Source organism: Mastigoproctus giganteus, chromosome 6 (genome assembly GCF_048544385.1).
Source record: "Mastigoproctus giganteus isolate SK-2022 chromosome 6, ASM4854438v1, whole genome shotgun sequence".
Classification (NCBI taxonomy): domain Eukaryota; kingdom Metazoa; phylum Arthropoda; class Arachnida; order Uropygi; family Thelyphonidae; genus Mastigoproctus; species Mastigoproctus giganteus.
Window position 1 is genome coordinate 234,716,362 of NC_143580.1, and position 20,606 is coordinate 234,736,967.

The window sequence follows — 20,606 nt, forward strand, 5'->3', positions numbered from 1 at the left end:
CTTTGTGATAAGCTGGCAGCGGAGGTCATCGTAGAGGGGGCACTCGTGCATGAGGTGATCCCAGGCCTCAATTCCTCCACAGGTGCATGTTGGGTCCTCTTCTAGGCCAAAGGTTAGCATTAGCATTAGCATTAGTAGAGGCATTTGATGCAAGAAAGCAAGCTTATGCAGCATCAGCCAAAAAAAAAAAAAAAAAAAAAACCACTTCCACTTCACCCCTCCGTTCGTTCAAAATACCTGTCCAGCTGAGCCTTAAACTTATTTAGGCTATCAACCTCCACCACAAGGGATGGAAATCTGTTCCACCAACCAACCACCCGCTGGCTAAAGGCAAATTTCCGCACGTCTATCCTACATCTGTCTTTCCTCAATTTGAATTTATGCCCTCTCAGGTGATTTTTCTGAGCTAGAGGAAGAATCCCATCAGCATTGAGCATGCTTAAACCATTCAAGGCTTTATACACCTCTATCAGATCACCTCGCTGGTGCCTAGTCTCCAGACACTGTAATTTGCAAAACTTAAGCCGTTCTTCGTAAGAGCACCCCTTTTTTTCCATTCACTAATCTTGTTGCCCTTCTCTGTACTCGTTCCAGCAGCTCTACATCCTTCTTGAAATGAGGCCTCCAGACCTGTATACAGTACTCTAGGTGTGGCCTGACCATCGCCTTATACAATGGAATAATCACCTCCTTATCCCTGCTGGAAAAATTCCTGTATATCATTGACAATACTCCATGAGCTACTCTTGCAGCCCGTCTGCACTGCTCAGAGAACTTCATATCTGCCTGCACAACCACCCCCAAGTCCCTTTCATTCTCTACCACTGTCAGTGTTGTACCACAGAGTTGATACGTTGCTCTGGGGTTGCTGTTTCCCATGTGTAGTACTTTACATTTGTCAATGTTAAACTTAATTTGCCACCTCTCAGCCCATCTGCTCAACCTTTCCAGATCCTGTTGCAGCAGCATAGTGTCAGTAGTGTCCTTGACAACCCTGCCAACCTTTGTATCGTCTGCAAACTTGGACATTAATCCCGATATACCATCATCAATATCATTTATAAATACAGAAAACAATAATGGACCCAACACTGAGCCCTGAGGGACTCCACTAATAACATCAGTCCACGATGAGCAGTGTCCATTGATTACCACTCTCTGTCTTCTCCCCCTCAACCACCCCTTTATCCATAGCAGTAATTTGCCTCCAATGTCACACTGCTCCAATTTGTGTAGCAGTCTTCCATGTGCAACAGTATCAAAAGCCTTTCTAAGATCCAAGTATATAATATCAAAGTTATTCCCTGCATCCAGTTCTTTTGTGACTGCATCATAGTATCCAATCAAGTTGGTCAGGCAAGACTTCCCCTTAACAAAACCATGCTGTGTCTGAGCTATAACTGAAGTCTTGTCTAAATGATCCTGCAGTGCTTCTTTAACCAGTGCCTCCATTAATTTTCCTGGAACAGAAGTTAAGCTCACAGGTCTATAATTACTTGTGTCAGCCTTTGATCCTCCTTTGTAAATTGGGGTCACATTTGCACATTTCCAGTCTATGGGTACCTCCCCTGAGTCCAAGGAAGCTCTCATAATTATGGCTAAGGGTTTGCTTACTTCCTTTGCTGCCTCCTTTAATATAACTGGATAGATCCCATCCACCCCGGGTGCCTTTCTTGTGTTTATCTTCAACAGTTTCTCCTCCACTTTACTCCCAGTTATTTCAAGATTCTGTAACTTACTGCTAGAGTTGAATACACCTCTGGCATTCCCCTCGCTGAATAACTCCTCATGTGTGAATGTCGATGCAAAATATTCATTTAGTTTGTTAGCTACCTGAGCAGGATCATCAACACTTGACCCATCAATATCAAGAGGACCAATCTGATTCATCCCTTTCCTTCTAGAGTTTACATAAGTGAAGAACTCTTTGCTGTTTTTCTTTGCATCCCTTGCCAAGGATTTCTCGTAATCTGCCTTCGCCTGCCTAACCTCCTTTGTAACTTGGTTGCATATCAAATTGTATCTATCATAGGCTTCTGTGTCATGTGTTAATTTGTAAGTATCCCATGCATTTTTCTTCTCTGCCATATGCCTCATTAGTTCATCTGACATCCATTTTGGCCTAAACCTTGAACAATATTTCTTAGTTGGTATGTAAAGCCTAGTAGCTTCCAAGATAAGTTCTTTGAATGCTTCCCATTTTGAATTTGCTGTTGGTAACATCATCAGTTGGTCCCACTGTATAGAATTTAAATACTGTCTCAGTCCATCGTAGTCGCCTTTACGGAAGCAATAACCCTTCCCTTTACCCCTAATGGTAGTTACCTCTTTGAGTAAATCCCACTTCAGCACACTGTGATCACTGCCACCTAGTGGTTCATTTATCTGCAGATTCTTAATGCATGAAGAATCACTGCTGATAATCAAATCAAGAGTATTGCTCCCTCTAGTTGCCTCCCGAACATGCTGATGTAGAAAACAATCATCCAATAAATCCACAAAAGCCCTGCTAGTGTGTGAGTATCCAGCCCCCAAATTCCAGTCAATATCTGGGAAATTAAAATCTCCCATTATAAGACACTCTGATTTACTGGCCCATTCTATTTCCCTGTACAGTTCCTTATTATACTCATCAGAGTTATTAGGCCTATAGCACACTCCTACTCTCAATTTTGATCTCCCAATGTTTATGTCACACCAAACTGACTCCACACTGCACTGTCCAGCGATGTCGACTGGCTTCACTTCCTTGGTTTTTATGTGTTTCTTAACTAATAGCATAACACCTCCCCCCTTCCTATCCTGTCTATCCTTTCTGTAGACGTTGTACTCCGCAAATTGCAGTTCCGCATCCCTTATATATGTGTGTGACACCACGTCTCTGATATCCCAACAATATCTGCCTTCGATGTTTTGAGCAATACCTCAAATTCATCAAATTTATTTACTAAACTCCTAGCATTGGTGTACACGCAAGTATACCTGCACCTGTTTCTATTCTTAGCTACCCTAACACAACCCATGTGTTTACTTGTACCACAATGGCTCCCAGCAGTCTCTGAAATACCATGCATCTTGTTTTTCAGGCTTCTGCTCATTCTAATAGAAGCAGTGCAAGAATCTCTTTCACCTCTGCCAGTGGCTACTGTCAGTCTATTGGTCTTTGTCTCCCCCCCAAGCTAGCAGTTTTCCGACCCACCTAACACTGCCTCGATAGCATCAGCAAATATTGCCTTTTGGTATATAAGTGAGCTTTGTGATAAGCTGGCAGCGGAGGTCATCGTAGAGGGGGCACTCGTGCATGAGGTGATCCCAGGCCTCAATTCCTCCACAGGTGCATGTTGGGTCCTCTTCTAGGCCAAAGGTTGTTAGTTTTGCCTTTATTGAACCATGGGTAGTAAGCAAATACGTGGCATACAGGCCTGGAAAAACCATAATGGGGATTTTAGATAGATTCTGCTAACATCTGGGATGAATCTCCTGGTGATTTCCCCCTTGGTTGAATTTGTCCAGCGGTCCTGCCACACCCGTTGCATGTGTGCTTGAAGTCTCTTCTCAAATCTTTGGTTGTTGGTAAGATTCAGCTTGAATCCCAAGCAGGTCTGAGACACGCCCTTAGAAAGATGATACAACATTCCATTTCTTACCACCTCCAGGTTGAGGGGGAGGGCCCCCACCAGGACCTGGAGGGCGTGAGTACTCACAGTGCAGCAGGCACGAGAGGTGGAGAGCAGGACCGTGCATTGAGTGGAATCCAGGATTCGTCTGTTTACTGCAGTCGTAGCCTTGCCAAACCAAATTCCGGCTGCATATGTAATCACAGGGATGAAGATAGCCTTGTAATACAACGAGAGGGTTCGCTTGCTGAGACCCCAGTCCCGACGGGATATCCTAGCAACCATGGCAGTATAGTTTCTAACTTTGGTTCTGATGTATTTGAGATGAGCTTGGAAGGAGCGTGTTCTGTCTAGTACTATGCCAAGATATTTCAGTTGCTCTGACAACTTTATGGTCTTGTTTCCAATTTTAATCTGTGGTGGTCTTGTAATACAGAGAGTTCCTTTAAGAAGCAGAGAGTTTGTTTTTGATGGTGATATGGTCAAGCAGTGTGTTTTTGCCCAGTCCTGGAGGATTTGGAGTGCATGGTTTGCCAAGGTCTCAAGCTGGGCCCTGGAATTTGCAGTCACCATCAGGATGAGGTCATCAGCAAAGGCTTGTGAACGAACCTCCCCAAGGTCAAGGCATAGAAATTCATCCATCACCATGTTCCGTAAGGTCGGCCCTAGGACCGAGCCCAGGGGGCAGCCACGGTGTATCTGTCTTGTGAGTTCCTGATAAGGTGCATTTACTGTGATCACCCTATTTGAGTGGTAGCTGTTCATGATATTGAACAAATTGTCCAGTACATTTGCTTGCCTGAGTCTGCGGAGGACGCTCGGCCACCAAAGGGTGTCGAACGCTCCCGCGAAATCAATTGTAATCATCAGGAAGTATTTCCTGTCTGCTTGGCGGGCCTAGATGTGCGGAAATTTGCCTTTAGCCAGCAGGTAGAACAGACTTCCATCCCTTGTTGTGGAAGGTGATAGCCTAAATAAATTTAAGGCTCAGCTGGACAGGTATTTCGAACGAATGGAGGGGTGAAGTGGAAGGGGTTTTTTTTTTTTTTTTTTTTTGGCTGATGCTGCATAAGCTTGCTTTCTTGCATCATATGCCTTTACTAATGCTAAACCAGTCTGAATACATGCTGCCACCAGTCAGCATCTTTTACTGTCAAACTTCAAACTCACAGAACCAACCTTTCATCTTCCTCATTTATTCCTTCAACTTCTGTTTTCTTGAACAACCTCCCTTTATATATATATTTTCTGAAAATTACAACTACAAACTACAGAAATTCGTCTAATGTCAACATTTCCTTTTATCTTTCTCTGAGCCTTCAACTTACGTATGCTACTAAGTACTGTAGATTCTAATACCTTTTATGTTTGGGGTTATCTTAAAAAAAAAAAAAGAAAGAAAGTTTGAACAACATGCTACTTTTCTCAGTTTTTCTCTACCTTAATCATACCACTAAGTTCATGACCAGCATCCAGTGTTTTTCCTAATGAATTTTTTTAAATAAAGTGGTTTTTTTTGTTGTTCAGGTAACTGGTTAACTTACACATTTGATGAAAATAGTACAGGAGTGGCCAAAGGATTAGGCACTGTCAAAGATGTTAAACTCCTTGAGTTCATGGTGGATCCAAAATGGTAAGATACAAACATTTGTTTTATCTATGTAATATAATTCTGATATTATATGGCATTTAAAATTCTTTTTACTTATGAGAATACCTTGAACTGATTTCATTTTTTCATATCTGGCCTTTGGAATGGAAAGGCAAAATGAGTTAAAAAGCTTTTATTATTTTTTTTTTTCTTCTTCTTCTTCTTCTTCTTCTTCTTTTTTTTTTTTTTTTGTATAAGCTTTGTTTCCTGTGTTGTTTTGCTACCTAATATTCTAGGTGAGTTACTGTTCAAAAGCATACTTGTACTGTAAAGAATTGTACATTTATGTTTTAATATAAAATGTATTTTTGTTTGTGAAATGCAATGTGTTATTATCAGCAAAACTATGGATACGATTAGTTCCAGTCAATGGAAGAAGGTCATTAATGTGGAGAAAGAAAAGTGCTGAACTGAACATCTGCATTAATGGAGAAGTTAGAAGACAGAATGCCATCTATCATCACCCTCAGTGAACAATTAGAGAGAAAACTGGATACCAAATTACAAAAAACAGTGACAAATCAGCAAATCATATGATGAAAGTCTGTTTAGAGGAACTTTATTGCAAACATACTGAAATCCTTAGAAATATCAAGTGTTTGGTGTTTTTTTTTTAGCCGATGCTATATAAGCTTGCTTCCTTGTGGCATTTACAGTACTAGTACTAATAATACTACAAAATGATGCCATCTGGGCAGTAGCTCTGTAGTGGACAATCATTGCTTATTCGATGTGGAAGAGTAGGCAACTCATGAAAGATTTCACAATATGAGATATTGCAAAAATGCATTTTCATTACAGACTTTAGTTTCTTTTTATTTAGTAATGTATAGATACAATCCTAACTGCACTGACTTATATCTATGAAATCTTACATAATTTGTGACTTCATAAAAACATAACCCTTTACAACCATAAATTAATTACTCCCGCAGCCTGGATTAAAAAATCCCACTTTGTTTTCCAAAGTTCTCTGAGGAAGCTTTTTTAACAAGATGAATTTTCATCTGTCACTGTTTCAAGGGTCTGGGTTCAATCCTTGTCAATAACTTGAGAAATTTCTAAAGGCCTGTTTAATTGAGACTGTAGTTAACTAACCTTAGGTGGTTGGAGTTGGGTTTTCTTGTGAGACATTTTTGGTTTTTCAGCCTGGACAACATGCAAATTGCACATGAATATGTATTTTTACAGACAAATAAATATATATATGGATTAGTAAGTTGTGTGCCTTTAAAATAATAATTTGAATTTGCTTCTTTTTTTTCTTGAATAAAACTTAGAATTCTTGCCTATTGGAAATATGTAAATGAATTGGCATCTTGGGAAACCAGTATGCAAATGTTCATCTAAAATTTCCCTGATTCATTCTGAGCTCCATTCAGACAAATTATTGTGTACATGCACTCAACATCCGAAGATAAATTATCTGGATTTGGCCTTTTGATGTCATGGTTAATAGAAAATGGGTTGAATTGAATTATGGTGGTCAGTCACCTTTTTTTGCCAGTGTAAAATCTTCCATAGAAGTCTGTGCTTGTGAACATTTATGTTTCAAAATATGTGCAGCGGTTCTGAAGTGTTTAGGCTGAGTTTCTTAAAATTTTTCATCTATTTTCTCATTTTTAATTAATGTTTAAGCTCAATTTTGACTTACTTTTCCACTCATGGTGTAGAGAGTCTTTAGAAACTAGAGAAGTGGAGGCATCTTCTAAAGATGGCTGTTCGTATCATAGTAATCAGAAAACTGTTAATGATAGTAGATATATTTTCCTTGCCAGAACAGCATTTCTCTCTCCTCGATATTTGTATCGAATGGTCTTCCTACAAGGTCTTTGTGGCTGTTCTTAATCTTCCTTAGACAAGAATATTTCCTAATGCTAGCGAGGCATTGTTGGGTGGGTCAGAAAAGGGCTAGCTTGGAAAAGGGCTTAATTGGAGATATTCACGGACTAATAGATTAACACAAAGATTAACTAATTTACTCAAAGATGTAACTACCATCAGGGGTAAAGGGAAGGGTTTTTGCTTTCGTAAAGTAACTGCAGTGGTCTCAGACAGTTTTTAAATTATATGCAGTGGGATCAACTGATGATGTTAAAAACAATGAATTCTAAATGGGAAACCTTCAAGGAATTAATCTTGGAAGCTACTAGGCTTTTCATACCAACTAAGAAATGCTGTTCAAGATTTAGACCTAAATGGATGTCAGATGAATTAATGAGGCTCGTGGCAGAAAAGAAAAATGCGTGGGATGCATATAAATTATCAGGAGAAACAGATGCCTATGATAGATATAACATAGTCTGTAGTCAAGTCACAAAGGATGTTAGGCAAGGAAAGACAATTACTAGAAATCTTGGGCAAAGGATGCAAAGAAACACAGCAAAGATTTCTTTACTTATGTAACCTACAGAAGGAAGGGCATTAGCATTAGTAGAGGCATTTGATGCAAGAAAGCAAGCTTATGCAGCATCAGCCCAAAAAAAAAAAATAAATAAATAAATAAAAATAACCACTTCCACTTCACCCCTGTTCTTTCGAAATACCTGTCCAGCTGAGCCTTAAACTTATTTAGGCTATCAACTTCCACGACAAAGGGATGGAAGTCTATTCCACCTACCAACCACCCGCTGGCTAAAGGTAAATTTCCTCACGTCTATCCTACATCTGTCTTTTCTCAATTTGAACTTATGCCCTCTCAGGTGATTATTCTGAGCAAGAAGAAGAATCCCATCAGCATTGAGCATGCTCAAACCATTCAAGGCCTTATACACCTCTATCAGATCACCTCACCGGTGCCTAGTCTCCAGACACTGTAATTTGCAAAACTTAAGCCTTTCTTCGTAAGAGCACCCCTTTGTTCCATTCACTAATCTTGTTGCCCTTCTCTGTACTTGTTCCAGCATCTCTACATCCTTCTTGAAATGAGTCCTCCAGACCTGTATACAGTACTCTAGGTGTGGTCTGACCATTGCCTTATACAAGGGAATAATCACCTCCTTATCCCTGCTAGAAAAATTCCTATATATCATCGACAATACACCATGAGCTACTCTTGCAGCCCGTCTGCACTGCTCAGAAAACTTCATATCTGCCTGCACAACCACCCCGAGGTCCCTTTCATTCTCTACCACTGTCAGTGTAGTACCACAGAGTTGATACGTTGCTCTGGGGTTGCTGTTTCCCATATGTAACTTTACATTTGTCAATGTTAAACTTCATTTGCCACCTCTCAGCCCATCTGCTGAACCTGTCCAGATCCTGTTGCAGTAGCATAGTGTCAGTAGTGTCCTTGACAACCCTGCCAACCTTCGTATCGTCTGCAAATTTGGACATTAAGCTTGCTATACCGTCATCAATATCATTTATAAATACAAAAAACAATAATGGACCCAATACTGAACCCTGAGGGACTCCACTAATAACATTAGTCCACGATGAGCAGTGTCTATTGAATACCACTCTCTGTCTTCTCCTCCTCAACCACCCCTTTATCCATAGCAGCAATTTGCCCCCAATGCCACGCTGCTCCAATTTGTGCAGCAGAGTTCCATGTGCAACAGTATCAAAAGCCTTTCTAAGATCCAAGTATATAATATCAAAGTTATTCCCTGCATCCAGTTCTTTTGTGACTGCATCATAGTATCCAATCAAATTGGTCAGGCAAGACTTCCCCTTAACAAAACCATGCTGTGTCTGAGCTATAACTGAAGTCTTTTCTAGATGATCCTGCAGTGCTTCTTTAACCAGTGCCTCCATTAATTTTACAGGAACAGAAGTTAAACTAACAGGTCTATAATTACTTGTGTCGCCGTTTGATCCTCCTTTGTGAATTGGGGGTCACATTTGCCCATCTCTAGTCCATGGGTACTTCCCCTGAGTCCAAGGAAGCTCTATTAAGTATGGCTAAGGGTTTGCTTACATCCTTTGCTGCCTCCTTTAGTATAACTGGATAGATCCCATCCACCCCCCCCAGGTGCCTTTCTTGTATTTATATTCAACAATTTCTCCTCTACTTTACTCTCAATTATTACAAGATTCTCTAGCTTACTGCCAGAGTTGAATACACCTCTGGCATTCCCCTCGCTGAATAACTCCTCATGTGTGAATGTCGATGCAAAATATTCATTCAGTTTGTTAACTACCTGAGCAGGATCATCAACAGTTGACCCATCGATATCAAGTGGACCAATCTGATTCATCCCCTTCCTTCTAGAGTTTACATAAGTAAAGAACTCTTTGCTGTTTTTCTTTGCATCCCTTGCCAAAGATTTCTCGTAATCTGTTCGCCTGCCTAACCTCCTTTGTAACTTGGTTACAGATCAACTTGTATTTATCATAGGCTTCTGTGTCACGTGTTAATTTGCATGTATCCCATGCATTTTCTTCTCTGTCACATGTCTAATTAGTTCATATGAGATCCATTTAGGCCTAAACCTTGAACAATATTTCTTTGTTGGTATGGAAATCCTAGTAGCTTCCAAGATTAATTCTTTGAATGCTTCCCATTTTGAATTTGCTGTTGGTAACATCATTAGTTGGTACCACGGTATAGAATTTAAATACTGTCTCAGACCACCATAGTCACCTTTACAAAAGCAAAACCCTTCCCTTTACTCTTGATGGTAGTTACCTCTTTGAGTAAATCCTACTTCAGCACACTGTGATCACTGCCACCTAGTGGTTCATTTACCTGCAGATTCTTAATGCATGAAGAATCACTACTGATAATCAAATCAAGAGTATTACTCCCACTAGTTGCCTCCCGAACATGCTGATGTAGAAAACAATCATGCAATAAATCCACAAAAGCCTTGCTAATGTGTGAGTGACCAGCGCCCAAATTCCAGTCAATATCTGGGAAATTAAAATCCTCCATTATAAGACTCTCTGATTTACTGGCCCACTCTATTTCCCCGTACAGTTTCTTATTATACTCATCAGAGTCATTAGGCCTATATCACACTCCTACTCTCAAATTTGATCTCCCAATGCTTATGTTCACACCAAACTGACTAGGCACTGCAATGTCGACTGGCTTCACTTCCTTGGATTTTATGTATTTCTTAACTAATAGCATAACCCCTCCTCCCTTCCTACCCTGTCTATCCTTTCTGTAGACATTGTACTCCCCAAATTCCAGTTCTGCATTCTTTATATCTGTGTGACACCACGTCTCTGAAATCCCCACATTATCTGCCTTTTATGTTTTGAGCAATACCTCAAATTCATCAAAATTATTTACTAAATTCCCAGCATTGGTGTACATGCAAGTATACATGCTCCTGTTCTTTTTCTTAGCTACCCTAACACAACCTATGTGTTTATTTGTACCCCAATGATTCCCAGCAGTCTCTGAACTATCCTGCATCTTATTTTCCAGGCTGCGGCTCATTCCAATAGAAGCAGTGCAAGAATCACTTTCACCTCTGCCAGTGGCTAATGTTGATCTATTAGTCCTTGTATCCCCCCAATCTAGCAGTTTTCCGACCCACCTAACACTGTCTTGATAGCATCAGCAAACATTCTTGCACCCTTTCTATTTAAGTGTATCCCATCCCTGTAGAAGCAGTCTCTCCTGTTAACAAGTACAGACCAGGCTGAAAAAACTTCTACCCCTTGAGCCTTGCACAATCCTTCCAGGGCCGAATTGATCGACAGGGCTGTCGTCATATACTTCCTCCTATTGTGTCTGGGCAGAATTGGAGACACTTTCAAATTCAACCCTAATTCACAGCTTTTTTTCAACAATGACCTGTACTTGTTAAGTAATTCCGCCGGTCTCCTACTCTTAATATCATTAGTGCCAACGTGTACAACTATATCACCTTTTGTGCCCTTAAAAGATGATATCTGCTCTACAACATCATCAACCTTTGCCCCTGGCAGACATACCCTGGTCCTGTTCCACCTATCCTTTTTACAAAGCAGTTTCCCGTTTCCCTGACAATAGAGTCACCAACAACTACTAGTTCCTTTGGGACCAGCGCATTCTGCCTTGGGGGCTGCCACTGTGTTGCGTGATGACCAAGTGCAAGCTCTGGCATTGGTGTGGGCATCTGAGAGCTTGATGGGCCTCTCACTCTTAATCCTTCGAGGGCATCCACTCTGTCCTTCAAGCTCTTATATAGGCCCATAACAATGCTGAGTTGTCACCTGATTTCCTTACACTCCTTGCATCGCGCACACACAATGAATCAGATTGGTCCACTTGATATTGAGGGTTCAATTTTTCAGAATTCTTCTCAGGTAGCTGACAAACTGAATGAGTAATTTGCATCTACATCCATACACGAGGAATTCTGTAGTGAAGGGGAGGCCAGAAACTTATAAAACTAATAGGGAGTAAAATGATTTTGTAATAACTGTGAGAGCCGACCTGGCTAGCCAGGTGGGTAGAGTGCCTTCCTGGCAACCCCCAAAGGTTCGAATCCTGCCTTGGGCTTGGATCACAGTGAAAAGCAAAAACTTTGGGAGGTGCATTATGGCCACAGAAGCTGATGTGCCAACAACTAACAAAAAAATATATATATAATAAAATAAAATAAAATATAACTCTGATAAAACATCGGAGGAGAAATTGCTGAAGTTAAACATAAGGAAGGCACGTGTGACACAGAGGATCTATCCAGTTATAATAAAGGAGGCAGCAAAGGAAGTAAGCAGTCCCTTAGCCCTGATTATGAGGGCATCCTTGGACCCAGGAGATGTCCCCCATGGACTGGAGATGTGCAAATGTATACCCAGTTTCAAAGGGGATCGAAAGGTGATACGAATATTAGTAGTAGTAGTAGTTGAGGCATGTGATGCAAGAAAGCAAGCGTGAGCCAAAAAGAAAAGAAAAAACATTTCACACATTCATTCCCTCTAAACATTTGTCCAGTTCCTCCTTGAATTTATTTAAGCTATGAACTTCCACAATGACAGATGAAAGGTTTTATTTTATCAACCAACTACCCACTGGCTAAAGGCAAATTTCTGCATATCTATTCTACAACTGTCTTTCCTCAAAATTTGACTTGATGCCCCCTCAGTTGCAAAATTTGAGCAAGATGAAGAATCCGATCAGTATTCAGCTTGCTCAATCTATTCAGGGCCTTATACACCTCAATCAGATGACCTCGCAGGTGCCTAGTCTCCAGACGCTGTGATTTGCAGAACTTCAGCATTTCTTGGTTAGAGTACCCCTTTGTTCCCCTCACCAATCTTGTAGCCCTCCTCTGTACTTGCTCAAGGATCTCTGCATCCTTCGTAAAATGAGGCCTGCAGACCTCATTTTAGGAAGAGTTAGATGCCCTTGAAGGTATTAAAGTGGGGGCCCATCAAGCTCTCAGTTGCCCAATTCTGCCCAGAGCTCCCTCTTGTGCGTCAGGCTGCACTGCAGCAGTCTCCAAGGCAGAATGGAATGGTCCCACGGGAGATAGTTATTTTCGGTGACTCTATTATCATTGAGACATATATAGTAATTGTAATATATTGTGTAAAAAGGATAGGTGGAATAGGGCTAGGGTATGTCTGCCAGGAGCAAAATTTGATGAGGTTGTAGAGCAGCCTCATCAAATTTTGATGTTGCAAAAATTTGCAACAATATCATACCTTTGTGATATTGTTGTACACATTGGCTTTAATGACAAGTTCTGCAGACCTTCTTAACAAGTACAGGCCAGTGTTGAACGCAAGTGACAAGTTAGGGTTAAATTTGAAAGTTTCAGCAATTTTTCCAAGTTGTGATAAGAAGGAGTACATGCATGAGAGCCTTGTTAATGAATTCGGCCCTGGAGAGATTGTTCAAGGCTCACGGGGTAGAATTTTTTTCAGTGTGGTCTGTGCTTGTTAACCGGAGAGATTGCTTCTATAGGGTTGGGATACACTTAAATAGAAGGGGTGCAAGAGGGTTTGCTAATGCTATAGAGGCAAGTGGGTCTGAAAACTGCTAGCTTGGCATGATTCACCGACTCAAAGATTAACAGTAACCGCATGCACAGGTGAAAATGATTCTTGCACTGCTTCTATTAGAATGGAGGGTGGGGTGCTGGGATTTTCAGGAACTGGTGGGAGTTATCATGGAACAAATAAATACATGGGCTGTATTAGAGTAACTAAGAGTAAGAACAGTTGCATGTGCACCAATGCTAAAAGTATAGTAAATAAATTTGAAGTGCAGATCAAGACATCAAAGGCGGATATTATTGGGATATCAGAGACATCTGTGGCACACCACATGCTGTGCCACAGATATTAGGAATGCAGAATTGGAATTTGGGGAGTACAATGTGTACAGAAAGGATAGACAGGATAGGAAGGGAGGAAGAGGAGGGGGTTATGTTGTTAATTAAGAAAAACATAAAATCTAAGGAATTGCATCCAGTTGACATAAATGGACAGTGCAGATGAATGTTGAGTCAGTTTGGTGTGACATAAGCACTGGAATAGCAAAATTAAGAGTGAGTGTTTTATAGGCCTAATGACTCTAATGAGTACAGTGAAATAGAGTGGGCCAGTAAATTAGAATGTCTTCTAATGGGGGATTTTAACTTCCCAGATATTGATTGGAACTTGTGGGTTGATCACTCGCACACTAGCAAGACTTTTGTGGAATTATGGGATGATTGTTTTCTACAGCAAAACATTAGAGAATCAACCAGAGAGAGTAGTACTCTTGATCTAGTTATCAGCAGAGATTATTCGTGCATTAAGAATTTACTGATAAAGGAACTGCTAGGTGGTAGTGATCACGTGTACTGATGTGGTATTTTCTTAAAAATATACGAGGGTGGTTCAATAAAGAATCGCCCTGACATAGCTGAGGATGTGCTAGCCTGTTGATTCTTGGCACAGGTTTTATTCCTTCTCTACATAGCCACCATGCAGATTTACACATTTTTCTCATCAATGGATGAGTCTATGGATACCATTTTTGTAGAAGTGGTGGGATTGGTCTTTGAACCATGACTCTGTTGCAGAATTGAGTGTCTCATCGGGGGACCCACTTCAGGGAAGTGGGTCCCCCGAAGAAATGATTTGAGCAAAGGTAACAAGAAGAAGTCCGATAGTGCAAGATCATGTGAGTAGGCTGGATGGGGCAGTATTTCACATCCACAAGTGGCCGATTGTGGATGTGAAATACTGCCTTAGATTTTATGTTTTTCTTGTTGTTGCAGTTTCAGAAGTTGTGAACTGGGGCATTGTCTTGAAGCATTCTCACACCTTTGGACAGCATGCCAAGCCTACATGTTTTGATTTTCTCCCGTAATTTTGTGAGTAAGTTGGCATAATAGGCACCTGTAATTGTTCTACCTTTCGGCAGGTAATTTCCCCCCACCCCTGCTGACGCTTGGACCCTTGCGTCAGCAGGGGTGGGGGGAACCATTATGTCACCATTCCATGGACTGCTTTTTACTTTCAGCATCAAAATGGTGTATCCAATTTTCATCCTGAGTGATTAGACAAGAGAAAAAGTATTATTTTTTTGGCACAGCACTAACAGCTCTTGTGATTCCTGTTGTTGATCAGCCTTCTGGAAACCAGTCAATAATTGTGGAATCCATCTTGCACTCAATTTCTGTGAATAGAGTTTATCATGGAGGACTGTTTCAACAGAGCCACACTGATCTTTCCCTCCTTGGACAATTCATTCACAGATATCTGGTGATCTTCCATGATTAATGACTCTACTTTGCTGATCGTGCTGTCATCAATGGCTGAATGGGGATGACCTGGAATGGGCATTGATTCTACCGATATCCAACCACACCTAAACTGTCTATGCCAGTGCTTCACAATGACATAGGGTAGGCATTCATCCTTATATACAGCAGTCATCTCCTCGTGGATTTCTTTAGGAGATATCCCCTTCAAGAAGAGATACCGGATTACAGCTCTGGCTTCAACTTTGTCCATGATGCTACTTTGTCACACGTCCAGCACTGTAAGAGAAAAACAAATTAAGACACAGGGTTGAAATTTTACACCTTTAGTACAGAGATATGTAGGATGCTACACACAAAATATCATGACTCTGATATGTGGAAGTAGGTGAGGGTGATTCTTTATTGTACCACCCTTGTAACTACCATCAGAGGTAGTAGTAGTAGTGGCATGTGATGCAAGAAAGCAAGTGTATGAGCTTATGCAGCATCAGCCAAAAAAAAAAAAAAAAAATCACACCATTCCCTCCAAATGCCTGTCCAGTTCCTCCTTAAATTTATTCAACCTATCAACTTCCACAACGACAGATGGAAGTTTGTTCCAGCATTTAACCACCCACTGGTTAAAGGCAAATTTCCGCACATCTATTCTACATCTGTCTTTTCTTAATTTGAATTTATGCCCCCTTAGGTTCGTAATCTGAACAAGTGGAAGGATCCCATCAGAATTCAGTGTGCTCAACCCATTCAAGGCCTTATACACCTCAATCAGATCACCATGCAGGTGCCTAGTCTCCAGCCACTGCAATTTGCAGAACTTAAGCCTCTCTTGGTAAGAGGATCCCTTCATTCTCCTCACCAATCTTGTTTGCCCTTCTCTGTACACACTCAAGTAAATCTATATCCTTCCTAAAATGAGGCCTCCAGACCTGTACACAGTACTCAAGGAGTGGCCTGACCATCGCCTTATACAGAGGGACAATCACCTCCTTCAACCTACCAGCAAAATTCCTATATATCATTGACAAAACTCCATGACCTGCCCTGGCAGCCTGTCTGCATTGCTCAGAAAACTTCATATCTGACTGCACAATTACTCCCAGGTCTTTTTCATTTTCTACCACCTTAAGTGTAGTACTACACAGTTGGTACGTTTCTTTGGAGTTACTTCTACCCATATGCAGGACTTTGCATTTGTCAAGGTTAAGCTTCAGTTGCCGCTTCTTAGCCCATCTGCCCAAATTATCTAGATCCTGTTGGAGTAGCACACTGCCATTACTGTCATTAACAACCCTGCCAACCTTTGTATCATCTGCAAACTTCGACATTAAGCCTGATATACCTTCATCAATATCATTGATAAATATACAAAACAACAGTGGACCTAACACCGAACCCTGTGGGAGGTCCACTGTTGTTTTGTATATTTATCAATGATATTGGTGATTCATGACTGATATGTGGAAGTAGGTGAGGGTGATTCTTTATTGTACCACCCTTGTAACTACCATCAGAGGTACAGGTAATGGTTTTTGCTTTTAAAGGTGAGTACAGTGGTCTCAGACAGTTTTTAAATTCAATACAATGTGGCTAGCTGATGATGTTACCACCAGCAAATTCTAAATGGGAAGCATTCAAGGAATTAATCTTGGAAGCTACTAGGCTTTTCATACCGATTAAGAAATATTGTTCAAAGTTTAGGCCTAAATGGATGTCAGATGAACTGAGACTCATAGCAGAGAAGAAAAATGCATGGGATGCATTAAAATTAACAGGTGACTCAAAAGCCTATGGTAGATATAAGCTAGCCCGTAATCAAGTCACTAAGAAGGTTGGGCAAGTGAAGGCTGATTACAAGAAATCTTTGGCAAAGGATGCTAAGAAAAACAGTAATGACTTCTTTAGTTATATAAACTCTAGGAGGAAGAAGATAAATCAGATTGGTCCCCTCGATATCAAAGGTTCAACTGTTGTTGATCCTGCTTAGATATCTGACAATCTGAATGAGTATTTTCCATCTACATTCACACATCAGAAGTTATTAAGGGAGGAGAATGCCAGAAGTTTATCAAACCGTAACAGTGTGCATAATGATTTTGTAATAACTTAGACGAAAATGGAGGAGAAATTGTTGAAGTTAAACATAAGAAAGATACATGGGATGGATGGGATTTATCCAATTATATTAAAGGAGGTGGCAAAGGAAGTAAGAAGACCCATAGCCATAATTATGAGAGCATCCTTGGTTCAGGGGAATTCCCCACAGACTGCATATGGGCAAATGCATCACCAATTCACAAAGGGAGATCTTAGGGTGACATGAGAAATTACAGACCTGTTATTTTAACTTCTGTTCTGGGGAAAATAATAGAGTCACTGGGGAAAGATGCATTGTAGGATCATCGAGACAAGACTACAGTAATAATTCAGACGCAGTATGGGTTTGTTAAGGGAAAGTCTTGTGTGACAAATTTGATTGGATACTGTGATGCAGTTACAAAGGAACTGAATGCAAAAAATAATTTTGATGTTATATATTTAGATTTCAGTAAAACTTTTGACATTGTCTCGCATTGAAGAGTACTGTATAAATTGGAGCAGTATGGTATTAAGGGCAAGTTGCTATAATGGATAAAAGTGTGATTGAGTTGAGAAGAAAGAGTGGTAATCAATGGATGCTGCTCTCCGTGGGCTGATGTTATTAGTGGAGTCTATCAGGGTTTAGTGTTGGGCCCACTGTTGTTTAGCCTATTTATCAATGATACTGATGAAGGTATATCAGACTTAATATCCATGTTTGAAGATGATCCTAAGATCGGGAGGGTAGTTAATGACAGAAACTGCATTGTGCTACTGCAACAGGATCTAGAAATGTTGGGCAGATTGGCTGAGAAGTGGCAAATGAAGTTTAACATCAAATGCAAAGTACTGCTGCATATGGATAGAAGTAACTCCAGAGAACCGTACCAACTATGTGGTACTACACTTAGTGTGTTAGAAAATGAAAAAGACTTCAGAGTAATTGTCAGTCAGATATGAAATTTTCTGAGCAGTGCATGATGCCAGAGCAGGTCATGGGGTATTGTCTATGATATACAGAAATTTTGCTAGTAGGGAAAAGGTGATTAACCTTTTGTATAAAGCAATATTTAGGCTTCTTGCTCAGATTACAAACCTGAAGGGGCTTTTTTTTTTTTTTTTTTTATGAAACCCCAAACACGAGAGGTATTAGAACCTATAGTACTTAGTACCGTGCTTGGGTTGGAGGTTGGGAAGACGCAAGAAGATATTTGTTGACATTGGACTTGAACTTCTGTAGACTGTAATTTTCAGGAAATACAAAGGGTACTAGGAAAGTTTTGCAATACAGCTTTGTTTATTTAATTTTTTCAAAGTAATTTCCTCTACATTCAATACACCTCTCCATCCTCCGAAACCAATCTTTAAACCAGTTCTGCCAAGTTTCACTAGGGAGTAAAGCACACTCGTTGTCCCAAGCCCGTAGAAGGTCCTCATCACTGGAAAACAGCCTCCCTTTTAGCTTCATTTTCACATACGGGAACAGTGCAAGGTCTGGACTGTAGGGAGGGTGCTCGAGAAGTTTCAGTCCTGTCGTGGTCAAATATTCGGTGCAGGCTTTGGCGCGGTGAGCTCTAGCATTATCGTGATGGAGGTACCAGGTGTCCATTCTTGACTTTGGCCGCAGATTCTTCATAGATCCAATGACTTTAGGCAGGCATTGTTCAGTATACCACTTAGCTGTGACTGTCTTCTGCGTGTCCAAAACGACACGTTCCACAATTCCACTCGATTTGAAAAATACAGCTATCATTTTCTTCTTTACAGATCGGGATTTTCTGACAATTACGGGTGTGTCGTCATCATCAAAGACCCAAACTTTGTTTTGAGCCTTGGTCGGCAGATCGTAATAGTACAGCCAAGTCTCGTCACCTGTCACGATGTTGTTCCCATACCGAGATTGTCCCTTATCAAACTTTTTTAACATCTCCCGGCACCAAGTCACACGTCGTGTCATCTGCTCTTCAGTCAGTTGATGCGGCACCCAGAGAGAACAAAGTTTCTTCACATGCAAATGATCTTGCAGAATCGAACGAATTGCTGGTGCATTTAGGCCCAAAGTATCCTCTATCTGTTGGTAGGTCACTCGCCTGTTTTCGTCAAGCATTTTCCTCACAGCAGTAACGTTTTCCTCCGTAACTGACGTTCGTGGCCTTCCTGGCCTCTCAGAATCCTCCAGAGTGAAATTTCCCCTTTGGAATTCTCTATACCACCTGAATATCCTTGTACGATGTGGACAATCATCATCTAGTGCAAGAGTCATTTCTTCTAAGCACTGGTCTATGGTTAAACCACGCACGAAATTATACCGCAAAGCTGTCCTTATCTCATTTCATGACCACGATGCCATCGCAAGCACTTTACACTCTCACTACTAATGAATAACTGAGCCCATCGACATGGCGCGGCGGCTACTATGCACGTATGAACATGTCTCAACATGCAGCAACAAGCAGCTTCCTGTGATTCATTGTTGCGTCATATTGCAAATCTTTCCTAGTACCCTTTGTACATATGAAGAAAGGTTGTTCCAGAAAACGACAGTTGAATGAATAAACAAGAAAGATGAAAAGTTGGTTCTTTGAGTTTGAAGTTGGACAGTAAATTAATGTTGGCGGGTCGCGGCAAATGTTCGGACTGTTTTGAAGGAGAGAGCGGGAATTATAGAAGCCAATTCTGAAGAACAATGCCAATGGAAGTATCCGTAGAAAAAGCATGCAGTAGAAACGGTATGTCTATTATACAGCAAGTGGATACCCTCTGTTAGAGAGGAGTCGTTAATTAACCAAACTACCCTCTTCTGAATAGAATCTAGATTTGCGATTCATACAGAGTGAACAGCTGTTTAGAAGAAAATTGATGGTGAGAGCGAAAGAGAAAACCAAGTTTTTTAGATGCAGAGGAAGCAATGTTTGTAATGTGCTTATGCCGAGAGAGATTAGAAGTCAAGGTAATCCTCAAAAGAGATGTGAAAATATATATTTCCTAGAAATCAGAATGTCACCAAAGTTAATCACAGGAGGAGGAAAATCCTATTTGCAAGATATAAGACAAGACTGAGTTTTAGAAGGATATCATCATCTTCGATATCATCATCGGCATTTAAGGAATTGGTAGCAGATATTTGAAAAGTTGAAGCTGATTGAGCAGGGCAAGGTTTCTCAAAATGGAAAGTGGAATGCAATGTGCTATCATCGGAAAAACTCTGGATAGGATTTCCAGTCAGTGGAAGAAGGTCATTAATATACAAGAGGAAAAGAGTGTGAGAAAGAACTGAACCTTGAGGGACACCAGCATTAGTGGAGAAGTTAGACGACAGAGAGCCATCTACCATCACCCTCAGTGAGTGATCGATGAGAAAATTGGATAACCAATTATAAATAAAACAGTTGGCAAACCATAAGATGGAAGCTTGTTTAGAAGACCTTTATTCCAAACATGATCAAAAGCCTTTGAGGTGGTTTTTTTTTTTTTTTTTTTTGTTAGCTGTTGGCGCATCAGCTTCTGTGGCCATAATGCACCTCCCAACATTTTTGCATTTTACTGTGATCCAAGCCCGAGGCAGGATTCGAACCCGCGACCTTTGGGGGTTGCCAGGCAAGCACTCTACCC

The 20,606-nt window shown here is 40.7% G+C and overlaps 1 protein-coding gene across 3 annotated transcripts in view; it reads left to right on the top strand.

The window, feature by feature from the left end:
- The window catches only part of pcx (pecanex), a 743,348-nt gene that overhangs the window by 275,413 nt on the left and 447,329 nt on the right, over window positions 1-20,606 (top strand). For all 3 annotated transcript variants that reach the window (XR_016547122.1, XM_090376780.1, XM_090376781.1), the window contains one exon: window positions 5,145-5,250. Coding sequence is in view for 2 of the 3 variants with exons in the window: in XM_090376780.1 (XP_090232906.1) it covers window positions 5,145-5,250 (106 nt within the window). In the remaining variant the exon portion in view is untranslated. The remainder of the gene's footprint in view (window positions 1-5,144; window positions 5,251-20,606) is intronic.